Source organism: Dipodomys ordii, unplaced genomic scaffold (assembly GCF_000151885.1).
Source record: "Dipodomys ordii isolate 6190 unplaced genomic scaffold, Dord_2.0 Scaffold134, whole genome shotgun sequence".
Taxonomy (NCBI): domain Eukaryota; kingdom Metazoa; phylum Chordata; class Mammalia; order Rodentia; family Heteromyidae; genus Dipodomys; species Dipodomys ordii.
The window spans coordinates 2,148,692-2,163,652 of record NW_012267350.1 but is presented as its reverse complement, the minus strand read 5'-3'; the positions used below and the strand labels follow the sequence as shown (position 1 = coordinate 2,163,652).

The 14,961-nt window shown below is 36.4% G+C and overlaps 1 protein-coding gene across 1 annotated transcript in view; it reads right to left on the bottom strand.

Annotated features, from left to right (window-relative positions):
* Window positions 1-10,530: 10,530 nt before the first annotated feature.
* Fundc1 (FUN14 domain containing 1) overlaps window positions 10,531-14,961 on the bottom strand; it is a 20,589-nt gene continuing 16,158 nt past the window's right edge. Inside the window, exons 4-5 of the mRNA XM_013030862.1 lie at window positions 14,075-14,203; window positions 10,531-11,123 (exon numbers count right to left, since the gene is read on the bottom strand). Of these exons, the coding sequence (XP_012886316.1) occupies window positions 11,046-11,123; window positions 14,075-14,203 (207 nt within the window). The 3' untranslated portion in view covers window positions 10,531-11,045. The remainder of the gene's footprint in view (window positions 11,124-14,074; window positions 14,204-14,961) is intronic.

Sequence of the window (14,961 nt, the reverse complement as noted above, 5' to 3'; positions counted from 1 at the left end):
CATCCCCTCCAGCATCTGTTGTTATTAGACTTCTTGATTATAGCCATTCTAACTGGGGTGAGGTGGTATCTCAAGGTTGTTTTGATTTGCATTTCTTTTATGGCTAGGGAGGTTGAGCATATCTTCATGTGTCTATTGGCCATCCTTCTTTCCTCTTCAGAGAAGTTTCTCTTTAAGTCTTTAGCCCACTTATTTATTGGGCAATTGTTTCTCTGAGGATTTGTTGTTGGGGGATTTAATTTTTTGAGCTCCAGGTATATTTTAGATATGAGACCCTTGTCTGTTGTATGGCTAGTGAAGCTCTTCTCCCAATCTGTGGGCTTTCTATTGATCTTGTTAGCTATGTCCTTTTCCATGCAGAAGCTCTGCAGCTTCATGCAATCCCATTTGTCCAACCTTTCTTTGATTTGTTGTGTTCCAGGGCCTCTATTAAGAAAATTTCGGCCTGTGCCAAGGAGACCTAGGGTTTCTCCTATTCCATCCTGTAATGTTTTCAGAGTGTCTGCTTTGACTCCAAGGTCTTTGATCCATTTGGAGTTGATTCTGGTGCAGGGTGATATATAAGGATCTAGCTTTAGTTTTCTACATGTAGTTAAACAATTTTGCCAGCACCATTACTGAAGAGGCTGTCTTTCTTCCATTCTATTTTTTTAGCTCCCTTATTGAAGATTAGATGGCTATAGGTCTGTGGGTTCATTTCTGGGTTTTCAGTTCTATTCCATTAGTCCTTAAAAACTCAATAATTTAAAGATGGGCATCAGCACGTAAAGGGTATGAATATATAAGTAGTATATCCAGCAATGGACCCTAACTTAATTTTGCATCTGACAAAGGTGGCATCTCAGTACAGTGGAGGAAAGATGGACTTCTTTTTTAGAAAGAAAAAGACCAAGTAAGATCTGACACACCTCAAGTAGCCATTATGTCCAAAAGAAATCATAAGTGAATTCTATAACTCAGGAATACAAAAGGGCTCAAAATTCAGAATCAAGGAGGGAAAAACATTACTAAATTGATCACATATAATTGAAAGCCTTGCATGTTAGAAAGATCAAAGAAAACAATAAATGGCACATTCGAGGAAAAATTGTGATTTGTTTCACAGATAAAGGTTTAATTCCTTTTATTATTTGTTTAATAACAGAGAACCAAAAGGCCATCTACCTCATAAAAAAGAGAGAAGAGAAATTAACACACATTTTTAAGAAATGTAAATGATCCTCAAAACAGATGAAAAGATGCTCAACCAGTTGGCAACAAAAGAGATGCAAAATTAAAAGTACACTAACATGCCACTTCTCAACCATCAGATTGGAAAAACCAAGTTTAAGAACAGGCTGGCTAATGCTTCCTGTACAATGTTCAATAGAAGTATTTAAAATAGACTTTGTAGTTTTATTGTGAATATACTATTTTATCATCAAGTATGAGAGTGGCAGAAGGCTTTTAGTAAAAGATTGTAGAGGTTCCCTCCTATTTTTAGCTTGTTGAGTCTATAATTTTACCATAACTATTTAATTTAATTTTTCTGCATCTGAGTAATAATATGGTTCCCTTTTTATTCTACTAATGAAGTACAAGACATTGATTTGTATGTGCATTCCTGAAATGAATCCCACTCATTTATAATGTAAAGTTCTTTTATACATATTGATAGATTTCATTTGTTATATTTTTTCTAGGTTTGGAGGTCTATTTATGAGATATACTAGCCTTTAATTTTCTTGTAATACTTTTGTTGTTTTTTGTTATTAAAGTTATGAGGGCCTCACAAAAATAAGTTTAGTAATGTTTCTGCTATTTCTACCCTTTGGAAAAGATTTACATAAGAATGACATTATTTCTTTCTTAAAATGTCTGGAAGAATCCATCATTAAAGCCATCTGGGCTCGGAGTTTCTTAGGAGCGGCTCTAAATTATGGATTCAGTTTCAATAATAGATATAAGAATCTTTGGATTTTATTCAGCTGTTCTATCACTTTTTGAATGAATTTTCATAGATTGTTTTTTTAAATATTTATCTGCTGAATGCAAATTTTCATATCCTGTCTTTCCTATGCTGTCTAAAGTACTTACAAATAGTGGCGCCAGAAATGTTCTTTTTCTAAAAGAATTCAAGATTATACATGGTTTGAGAATAAGTAACTTAGAACATCACTATTTCAAGACTCAAAGGAATACTACATCTAAGCAGTGATCTGTAATGGTTGTTTCAAACCCAAACTTATAAGCTGGTGGAAAAATTTATAACGACAATTTAGGATGATAATCTTACTTTGGTCTTTGAGTTTGACAAGAGAAGTCAAGCAAGGTTTGAAATGTAGTGAAGGTGCTATTAATGTTTATTCAGAAAGGAATACACAATGGACCAAAACTGCAACTCTCTAGAGTGAGAACTATGATTACTTTTACCCTGGCATAGGTTTTTATTGACGTTTAGGGAGTTGAAGCGCTAACTCTCACTCCAGGAACAGCCTACTGTTAAGCAACATATTTTTCTCTACAGTGATAGGAGGTTAGGATAGGTTAACAATGACAAGAATGTATAGCCAAATGAATATATAGCAAAATGAATGTATAGGCACTTTATAAACTCTGTAGTTGCGTTTCTTTAAGAACTCCAAGATAAATTTACAAAATTTCAAAACTCCAAGGTAAAAGAAAAAACCCACAAAACTTCCATGGCAGGGAGGGGGGTTATTCAGAAAGAGTCAGAATCAAACTAACATCATGCTGACATGATGCTATAATGACTATAATGAAGCAAAGTCTTTAAAATTATAAGGAGAAATATTGTCAACCTTGAATTGTATGAAAATGAGATATTTTAAGATACATAAGAAAAGTGGCAAGTTTAACTCCCACACTCCAAGAGAATTTCTCAGGAAAAGTTTAACCAAAAATACAAGTAATCCAAGAAAGATTATACAAGAATCAGCAAGTGCTAAATCTGTCTCAGATTGGGGGTGGGAACAGAATTTAAAAAAAAAAAAAAGGTTGGAGCTATAGCTTGGTGGTAGAGATTCTGCCTACCATGTGTGATATCCTGGGTTTGAGCTGAAGTACTGCAAAAAAAGAAAAAGAAAAAGAGCCAGGCACTAGTGGCTCAAGTCTATAATCCTAGCTATTAAGGAGGCTGAGATCTGAGGATCATGGATCAAAGACAACCTGGGCAGGAAATTCTGCAAGACTCTTATCTCCAATTAACCACCAGAAAGTTGGAAGTGGTGCTGTGGCTCAGAGTGGTAGAGTGCTAGTCTTGAGCAAAAAGAGCTCAGGGATAGTACCCAGGTTTAAGCCCTATGACTACAAAAAAAAATGTAAAAATTACAATCCTACATATGCTATCCTACATAGGCTTCTGCATACCTAGAATTACACTATAAATCATTCTATCTGGCTTACTTGTTGAGATGAGGATCTCACTAATGCCTTGCCCAGGCTCTCCTCAAATCTCAGTCCTCTCTATCTCTGCCTCCTTGTTAACTATTTTCCATACTTTCTCTTATATCTGCTTTTCCTGCCTTCATGAAACTAGACTGCTTATTTGCATTACAAATATATTTGTTCACAACTGATAGTAATATATTTAATCATTGCCCTTCCAATTGTAACAAGCATGTGTATTCAACTTAAAATGTTAATACGTTTTAGAACAATACACAACTTCAGATATTTCAGTTCCACATTTGGGGGGGGGTTGTCATTTTTATTTTATTTTTGTTTTAGTTATTTATTTTTTGTTGTTGGTCCTGGAGCTTGAACTCAGGGCCTGGGCATTGTCCCTGAACTTTTTCATTTAAAACTAGTGCTCAGCTGGTTGCCAGTGGCTCACGCCTGTAATCCTGGCTACTCAGGAGGCTGAGATTTGAGGATCACGGTTCGAAGCCAGCCTGGGCAGGAAAGTCCATGAGACTCTTATCTCCAATAAACCACTCAGAAAACCGAAGTGGAGCTGTGGCTCAAGTGGTAGAGTGCTCAGCTTGAGCTGAAGAGTTGAGGGACAGCATCTAGGCCCAGAGTTCAAGCCCCATGACCAACAAAAAAAACAAAAACAAAACAACAACAACAACAAAAACTAATGCTCTACCACTTTGAGCCACAGTACTACTTCCAGTTTTCTGGTGGTTAATGGAGGTAAGAGTCTCACATATTTTTCTGCCTGGACTGGCTTCAAACTGTGATTCTCGGAGCTTAGTCTCATGAGTAGCTAGGATTACAGATGTGAACCACCAGTGCCCAGCTCATTTTTTTTCTTTTAGTTTTCTTTTGTGTTTTTGCCTTTCATTCCTCTGCCAATCCTAGTATATAACTATGTTTGGTACAGGCACTTCAATGGAAGCAGTTGGTGCTTCATCTAGGTCCCTTTTATTGGGCCAGTACACCCACTGTCCAATTCTAGTACTAGCTGATTTACACTGTTCTCCTAAGAACTGTCATAAGGATGGGGCCTCCCTGGCTGGGTATGGGGGGGGGCAGGGGTGGGGGTTTATCCACTCCAATGCCTGGCTCACATTGGGACACAAAAAGCCAGCCCCCTTGTCATAAAGGGAGATAACTCCGAGGTGTTTGCTTCATGCAGCTGTAATAAATTTCTAAGAATGTAGTGGCTTAAACACAAATTTATTATTCTGGAGGGAGGCTGTCTGGCATAGGTCTCACTGGGCTAAAATTTAGCTGTTCCTTTCTGAAAGCAATAGGAGAAAATCTGTTTACTTGACTTTTCCAGCATCAAGAGGCTGCCAACATTTCTCAGCTCTTGGCAACACTTCCAAAATTTTGAAGGCCCACCAATATATAGCAGCATCTGGTTTTCCATTCTTTTGTAGTCTCATCTTTCTATCTCAATTCAGCCTCCCTCTTCCTAAGGACCTTTGGGTTTACATAGGGTACAGCAGTATAATCCAGATAGATAGATAGATAGATAGATAGACAGACAGACAGACAGACAGACAGTTAGATAGATACACACACACACATACATATATGTATCTTTGAGGGCAGCTGATGTAACATTCTTAATTCCATCAGTAGCCTAATTCTCCTTGCCATGTAACCTAACCTAAATATTCAGAGATTCAGGAAAAAAAGGATATGGATACTTTTCAGGGTCACTATTCTGCTGGCTATAGTGTTCCCCTTTTTACTCCAGAACTATTGACAGGATGAACTAAAGGCTAGATTCAGCTAGATACATAAGAAGGGACCTGCAGAATGTTGTACTTTTATTCAACAGTAAACAGTATTTGTCATAAGGTTTAAAACTTTGTAGGACTTTAATAAATTGGTACAAGGACATGAAAAGGCAGATGTTATAGAATAAATCCACATCTACCATAACAGAAAGTCCAAGTCAGGTCATTTTTAATAACAGAAAGTTTAGAAGAGGCCAGGCTTGGAGACGCAGGTCTATAATCACAGCATTTGGGAGGCTAAAGCAGGAGGACCAAGAGTTTAAGGTCAGCCTGAGCTAGCTACATAGCAAGCACATCTCAAAAAACAAACAAAAATTTTAAAGAAATAACCAAGAAAAAGAACTAACACAATTAAAACTTCTCTGAGGGAAGAAGGAAGTCATTATGCTGGAGAGAGGTAGAACAAACTCTTGTTGTTTTCTATAAGCCTTATAATCCTATTTGACTTCTTGAATTATATCCAAGTGTTTTGATTAAAAACTCAAAAATAAGTTCACTGAATGAAGCACAAAAATTGAAATGAAAATATCCTTTAAAATAGCAACAATCTACTAATTTTAAATTCTTATCCCTGATTCAAAAAAAACCTTGTTCTAATTATAAATTAACGTAATTTAACTGTTAAGATTCCAGAAAATACAAAAATACTGAAAGTATGAAATGAAAATCCTGCATACCACCTTTTCAAGAGATAACCACAATGAGCATTTGTGTGTATACTTACACTCACTCACCTGTGAATTCTTCTTTTAAAAAATGGTATCAAGCTGGATGCTGGTGGCTCATGCCTGTAATCCTAGTTACTCAGGAGGCTGAGATCTGAGAATGAAGTTCAAAACAAGGCCAGGCAGGAAACTCTGTGAGACTCTTATCTCCACTTAATTACCAGAAAGCTGGCAGTGACACTGTGGCTAAAAGTGGTAGAGCATTAGCCTTGGGCAAAACGAGCTCAAAGGGAACACCCAGGCCCTGAGTTCAAGCCCCATGACCCACAAAAAAAAGTTTTTTAATGGGATCAATACTGGGCACTGGTGGCTCACTCCTGGAGGCTGAGAACTGAGAATCACAGTTCAAAATCAGCCAAGGTAGGAAAGTCCCTAAGACTCTTATCTCCAATTAACCAGCAAAAAGGTAGAAGCAGAGCTGTGACTCAACCTTGAGCCAAAAAGCTAAGCAATAACACCCAGGTCCTGAGTTCATGCCATAGGACTGGCACAAAAAAAAAAAAGAAAGAAAGAAAGAAAGAAAGAAAAAAGGATCAAACTGTAACCTGGTTTTAACACTAACATGATAAATTTATTTCTCTTTCTCCCTTCTTCCCTCCCTCCCTTCCCTCCTTTTCTTCTCTTTCACTCTTCTTCCATCTTTTGTTCTCGTTTTCAGAATTGAGGATGAAACATGGGCCCTGGCATTTTGCTGGCTAATTGGAGCATGCTACTGCAAGTGAGCTATATCCTTAGCTTTTTCTAAATCAATTCATATAATTCTAGACTGCACTAATGACTATATAGAATTCTTTCATTAGAATGCACTATTAACAGTAATTATAATTTAACAAAAATCAGGAGGAAAGAGATATTCTATTGTAATCACCTTTCATTTCAAGAAATTAGGAATTATTACCTAAAGTTTCAATTGAATATCACCATGAGTAAAGCAATATCTATTAGGTGAGTGACCCCAATCCCAAAACCCAAAATCCAAAATGCCCTCACAACTTGATACATTTTGTTTTGGTGTTGATATTGGGGCTTGAACTCAAGGCCTGAGTGTTTTTGCTTAAGGCTGAGCTTTTTTGCTCAAGGCCGGTGATCTACCACTTGAACCACACCTCTGCTTCTGGATGTAAGAGTTTCACAGACATTTCTTGAGAAGCCAAAATTACAGGCATGAGCCATGAGTACCCAGGTCAAAATCGGATTCATTTTTAGCACACACATAATGCCATAAGTGGAAAATTCCATGCTTGAACTCATGTGACAAGTCATAGTCAAAATGCAGGAATATGAGCCAAGTGTCTATTAACTTATGCCTATAATCCTACCTACTTGGGAAGCTGAGGTAGGGAGGATCACAGCTTGGAGATAGCCTGGGCAGAATTCAGGAGATACCTTCTCAACAAAAAGCTGGCTACAGTAGCAAGTGCATGTTATGTTAGCTAAAATAGGAAGTGTAACCTAGGCAGATTGTGCACAGGTATGCTCTTAGGCAGGAAGTGAGACCCCGTTTTGAACATAACCAGAGTAGAAGTGTGGCTAAGCAATAATCTTGCCTGCCTAGCAAGTGGGAGGCCCTGGTGACTCGTGCCTGTAATCCTAGCTTCTCAAGAGGCTAAGATCTGAGGATTGTGGTTCAATCAGACCAGGCAGGAAAATCCATGAGACTCTTCGTTCCAATTTACCACTAGAAAACTAGAAGTGGAGTGACTCAAAGTGGTAGAGCTTGCACTGGACATAGATGAAAATGAACTAAGCCAACCCAAAGACAGGGATGGGAAGGGACGAATGAGAGGGAAAGAGGGAACAGCTTACACTAAGCAAAAGCAAAGAAATGTAAATAACACCTGATGTAGAAGAAATAATTGTACTGTCATAGAATTCACAAACTTTATAGACCGTGATCATGACAATTTGCCTTGTGAAGGTTAAAATGTGTTTGTGACTTTAAGTATCACTATTCCACAATACTACAAAATATGTGAAATTTATGTAATCACCTAATCTCAATTTTAAAAAAAAAGAAGAAAAGTGAGAGAAGGGATGGGTTAGGAGCAATGAGTGACAATGTTATCAGACACTTTGTATTCATATACTGTTGTATAGAACGGGAACTTCTTTGTACAACTACTTAAAGATAATTTTTTAAGTGGTAGAGCTCTAGTCTTGAGTAAAAGCTCAGGGATAGCACCCAGACCCTGAGTTCAAGCTCCATAACCAACAAAAAATATATACATAATCATTTTTTAGGGTCTTCAAGATTTAAAACAAAAAAAACCCTCCTAGCCCCCATAGTTATGAAGCACAAAGTTTTACTTCATATATGAGATTATTAAAAACAGTATAGCCAGGCACTGGTGGCTCATACCTGTAATCTTACTCAGGAGGGTGAGATCTAAGGATTGAAGTTCAAAGCTAGGAAAGTCAGTGAGACTCTTATCTCCAATAAATTTCTCAGAAAAAGCCAGAAATGGAGCTGTGGCTTAAGTGCTAGAGCACCAGCCTTGAGGAAAGAGTCTCAACAATAGCACCCAGGCCCTGAGTTCAAGCCCCAGGACTAGCACAATTTTATATATATACACACACACACACACACACACACACACACACACACACACACACACACACCTTTAGGCTATGTGTATAAGTTATATAAAATATATGCATTTTGTTTAGATGAAAATTCATTGTTCACACCAAAATATCTCATAAGAAAATATTCTAAAATCTGATACCTGAAATGCTTCTGGCCCCAAGTATTTCAGCTAAGGGAAACTTAACTTGTACCACATATATGCTTTACAGACTAGACAACATGGACACATATGACCACTTCAAGTGGTGTCCAACTTCAAAGGAAAAAGATAGTAGATGTGAGACAGAACAAAGGGCACTAAAGAGATGGGAGAGGATGTTGAGCACTGTGTGTATTGCATTTGCATACATATATTTTCTATTATCACAAGATAATTAGAAATGCACAGGTAAAAACAATATTCTATATTTTTCTGTTTTCATTCATATAATTGGACTATCAAAGTAGTTCATCTCTACTATAATCTGTGCCACTACATCATATACCAGGTTATCTTATATTATCATATATAGGAATAGTTTAATGTCACTTTAGTTGAAAGCTTGAGGGCATTTTAAGTACTTCATTTCATTCCTACTGTATCATAAAACACAGACAGTATAAGCCAAGTGACAACTGGCTTGTGCCTGTAATCCTATTCAGAAGATTGAGATCTGAGATTGTCACAGTTAGAAGCCAGCTCAGACAAGAAATTCCATGAAACTAATCTCCAATAAATTACCCTCCCCCCCCAAAAAAAAAGCAAGAGGTGGAACTCTGGCTCAAGTGGTAGAACACCACTCTTGGTGCTCAGAGACAGCAGCAAGGCCCTGAGTTTAAGCCCCAGGACTAACACACACACACACACACACACACACACACACACACACACACACACACACACACACACACACACACACACACACCCTAGACAGTATAAATATTCTTAGAATGAAAAATGGTGCCTGGATCTCCTTAAAGTGGTTTTCCTCACCATATTGGATCACTCAGGTGTGGCTCACTGAATCTGGGTGAGGTTCCATCTAACATGCCCTGACCACACTTTTTTCCATTTAATTCCATAGCCATATAAAGAAAGGTTGGTTAGGTAGAAACAGAGAAAAGCTCAAAGAATTAAAAGCAAGTCTTTATAAGCAAAAGCACTTCATATTAAGAAACTCTGAGTTTTATTTAGCATCATATTGAGGCACTAATGAGAATAAAGCAAGAAATTAAAGATGGATTCCACATTCAATTTTAGAGTCTCATGATAATGCAAGTACACAGCCTTGTACCAGTATTGAAAGTATGAAACATACTATGTTTACAATATAGAGAACACATCATGGGAACATCCTATCAAAAAGAGATGGATGATCTGAATATCTGCAGTCTTTCAAATCTGAAAACTTAGTCCCATTTCCCACCTAGAGGTATACAGACAAAACTAACAATATAGAAAGCTTTTTTTTTTGAGGGAGGCAGGAGGGGAGGCAAAGAAGGCTCTGAGGGAGTGTGATGTTGGTCCTGAAAAACCAGTAAACTGGCCTAGTGCTCAACCAACATAATGCTACCAAAGCCTGAAGGCCTTACTCTTACATTTCAGACTTGATCAAGAGACAATTCTGCTTAGGCTACAATTTCATGACTATACAGAAAATAATGATTCTTCAGATAACAAATTTATAATATACTACTAAGTAGTTCAAAGCAATTGTTTCTTCACGATGAAGGGCCAAAGGAGTTTTGGAAATGAAAAATGTGGTGCACTTGAAGTTCATAAATCAATGAGTCAAGTATATATACTCACAAAATAATTAGCTCTGCTAAGGCTACTAGGACAAATATATATATATATATATATATATATATATATATATATATATATATAATAGAAGGTAACATACAAAAAGATATTTTAAAATAGACAACAAATAAAAGAAAAAGAGCTTTGGACATGCACTACTTCCTCAGAAAAATCTTCTTTCACATATACAATTATTGTATGAGCAAAGTAAGAAATACAGCAAAACAAAAAACAACCTAAAGTCTAATTGCTATCTTTAATCATTCTATTCATAAAGCCTTCCACAAAAGGTTCTTCAGTTTGTTTGTTTGTTTTTTACAAAAAGAAAACTGTAAGGACAAATTTTAATTACTGATCGTACACAAGAAAGCACAATGAAGAACAACTTAAAAAGAGGATCATATTCATTGGGCAATAAAAGCAATAGATTTCCTCTCACTATATGTATCATCTACATCCAATAGTAATATTTTATAGCCAGTTCTACACAAATGCAAATTAAATGAAATACCTGATTAAAAGCCATGTTTTGCTCAAGAATACTATGGTTCACATACCACACAGGTTGTTTTACAGCAGATACTAGTTTGCCAAACTTCAGATGGCAAAATGTTAAATTGTGAATTTGGTATTGTCCAGCTAGTTATTTCTCCTCACTCTGGAGACTGGTGGCAAGTTCTGTTGAGAGATCACCCAGTGGCCACCACTTTTCTTCTCACAGTTGGATCCACTAAGGTAGAACATTCATGTCCTTAAGATGCAAGGCCTAGCAAAAAGCCTCCCACAAATCCACTGGATATCACAATGTTCTGCTTGATAAATTCTGTTGCCTAAAACAAAGCAAAGTAAATTTCAACAAGAATACTCTTAATTATGCTACAATGTGGATGAACCTTAAGATACTACTGTAAGAGAATTTTTTAAAGAACATATGTATACTACTACATATATATTATCAAATACAGAGTCAGAAAGCAGAATGGATGTTACTAAAGCCAAAAAAGAGGGGACATTTGTAGGAATTAGTATTTAACAGAAATCAAGTTTGTTTGAAATGACAAAAATTAAGGTAGAAGGATTGTGGCTTAGGTGGTAGGGAACTTGCCTAGTGAACGCAAGGCCCTCACTTCAAACCCTAGTACCACCAAAAATAAATAAATAAAAATTCTACAAATTGATGGCATTAACAATCGTAGAGAAGAGTGAATGTGTTTGATGTTCCTGAACATAAAAACATGGTTAAAATATAGCAAATTTTGTTACATATGCTTTATCACAATAAAAATACACAAATTTCAAAAATACTCTAATGATTGAATCTGAAGCTAAACATTCACAGTTATTTACCTTAATTTAATAGTCATCTAAACGTTTTTAACCTACTACTGCTAGCACCAAACCACAAAAGATTCCAGATCTGTCCTTCACAAACTGAAGGACCCCAGAGACCACAATCAGGTCCCATCACCTTGTTGGCTACTAAGACAATAGATATCTGTGTAGCAAAAATCTTCCAAGTAAAAAGAAATCTGAATATAGGACAGATATAAAATGTCCACTCATCAAGCTACTAATACATATGAGTTAATAAGTTGCCATACCAGCAAAATGATATTTAATAGTTCATTTTGCCAGTAAAAGTCTTCAATAATAAATCATTTTGATAAAATGATTAAACAAAATCATGAGAAAGCTATTAGAAAAATTCAAGAGGGGGTGAGGTTGATGGGATATAATGTCTGCATGTATAGAAAAAAATCACAATGAAACTCTGCTTATATAAGTAATACATACTAATAAAGTCTTTTTTAAAAAAACAGACAAAAAGAGCAGGATGCCAGTAGCTCATGCCTGTAATAGCTACTCAGGAGGCTGAGATCTCAGGTCAAAGTTGGAAGACAGACTGGACAGGAAAGTCTACAAAATTCTTATCTCCAATTAAGCACAAAAAATAGTTGGAAGTAAAACTGTGGCTTAAGTGGTAGAGCACTAGCCTTGAGCACAAAATCTCAGGGACAGCAGGCCTTGAGTTCAAGCCCCCGAACTGCACAAAACAAAAAAGAGAGAGAGGAAAATAAGTCAGACTATAAGAGGTTCTGCCTAGCAAACAATCAAAAACAGAAAAAAGGGAGGAAAGAGAGAGACCGGGAAGGGAAAAGGGAAGGGAAGGGAAAAGGGAAGGGAAGGGAAAAGGGAAGGGAAGGGGGAGGGAAAGGGGAAGGGAAAAGGGAAGAGAAGGGAAGGGGAAAGAGGACTTCAAATAAGAGAACTGTTTAAAAAGGAAACTCTAGGGAAGGGTGGGAAACCTTTTTTCTGCCAAGGGCCATTTGGATATTTATAATATCATTTCATAGGCCACATAAAATTATCAGTACGAGTCAGGTACTGTTGGCTCATGGCTGTAATCCTAGCTCCTCAGGAGGTTGAGATCTAAGGATCACAGTTCTAAACCAGCCTTGGCAGACAAATCTGAGGCTACTTCCAATTAACCAGCAAACAGTTGGAAGTGGAGGTGTGGCTCAAGTGGTAGAAGGCCAGTCTTGAAGAGAAAAGCCAAGTGTGAATGTAAGGCCCGGAGTTCAAGCCCTAGTACCAGCACAAATAAACAAAATTACCAACACAGGCAGGCAGTCTTGAGCAGATGAGAAGCATACAAAAGGCATACATGTCTGCTCATTTGCTTATTGTATACCAAATGATTTCAAAGGCCCTCTGGCTAACTATTCCCCATCCCTGCTCTGGAGAGAAATGACAAATACAATATATAAATCTTGGTTGTGAAACAAGGACATAAAAGATATTCTGAGGGAAAAATTTTTTTGGTTGTAGGACCTGAACTCAGCCTGGGTGCTATCCCTCAGCTCTTCAGCTCAAGGCAAGCACTCTATCACTTGAGCCACAGTGCCATTTCTGGCTTTTTCTGCTTATGTGGTGCTGAGAATCAAACCTGGGGCTTCATGCATGCAAGGAAAGCACTCTACCACTGATCCACCTTCCCAGCCCCAGAGGGAAAATTTTAATAGGAAGCATATATTAGAAAAAATTGTATCATGTTAAATTATTTGGATTAATAATAGTACTTGTAGTTGTATAAGAGAATATCTATATTCTTGGTAGATATGTGGGGAGATAATTTGGCAAAAAGGAGTAAATTTTATTCATATACAGATAAAGCAAATGCAACAGAACATGAATAATTTAGTAAATATGTGAAGGGTACTTGGGTATTCACTTTGTCTTTCAACTTTTCAACTGATTGAAAATTTTTTCAATAGAATGTTGAAGGGAGGATTACAAAAAAAAAGGAAAGCCAAGAGTACATTCAATTCTAAAAAGAACACAAGGGATAAAGAGGCAAAATACACATAAAATATGTATTAAATATATATAACTTATATATTAATAATGTTAATTGAAACAAAATATATATTTTCAAACTATCTGCCTCAAGAAAAAAGTAGTTTTCCTTACACACACACACACACACACACACACACACACACTTATATACATTTAGAAAAGGAGAGGAAAGCTTTTAGGAGAATAATGTTGCCAGCTTTTACATGCAGATCCAAATGGGTAGGAGACAGGCAGGGGGAAACCTATGTCTAACATCAAAATATGACTGATTTAAATGGTGGCTTGATCACAGTGTCTACCTAGCACTCTAGATATGACAACAAACACCATTTTATTTAAAAGAAGGCAATCCCCAGTTATATTTTCTACTGAGATCCATTAACAACAGCAAGAACAAATCCAAAATGAAATACTGTCTTACTTCTTCAATTATGTTGTTGATTTCAGGTGCTGCTTTATTTGCTCGTTTCTTAATCTGTCTTTTTGCTTTATTTACATCTTTTTCAACTCTCTTCCAGTCAATCTGCACATAGCCACTGTGGCTGGCAATCTGCAAAAATGTAATGAAAATGGCTATTATCCAAGAACTACATGAATATTTGGATTATAAGAAATCCACAAAGCTTATAAACAAGGAGCTGTCATTTATTCACTAATCCATTCAGCAGGTACTGAGTGTAAATTGTGTCAAGCGCAGATAGCTTCAAGACAGGGAGACTAGACATTAAACATAAATAATTTATATGATGAACACTGAGAAAAGTATAGTACATGAATAGAAAAGATTAAAAACATTTCAACTCCACACAATTTTATCACATCTTTTGGAATGGGTAACTAGCTAAAAAGATAGGAAGATTATCCAAATTATATAGCTAATAAAAAGTATCTTTTAATTAAATGGATGTTTAAACACTAGGAATCAGAAAGCCAATCAGTTAAGTCACTAAAGAAATCTGAAGTAGCCTGATAGAAGCCCTTCAATAACTCTACTTAAATTTCTAGTAATTTCTTTTCAAAGTAGAATATAAAAGAAATATGCTCCAAGTAAATTTCATGCTACAAATCATTTTAGTAAAACTATAGCTCAATGCCTATTAATCATAAGAAAAATCTTTATCACAGTGCTGAGACATTGCAAAATCTGAACAGAAACAATAGCACAAATGTAAGCCAGTACAGAAAGTTACTAACTCCAAATAATAAAATCAAAAAATATAATCACAACAGTAGTATACACTAAGCCACACATACCATTATAAAATTGTTTCCATCAAGCTTGTGGTTTCTTCATAAGCTTTTTTTTTT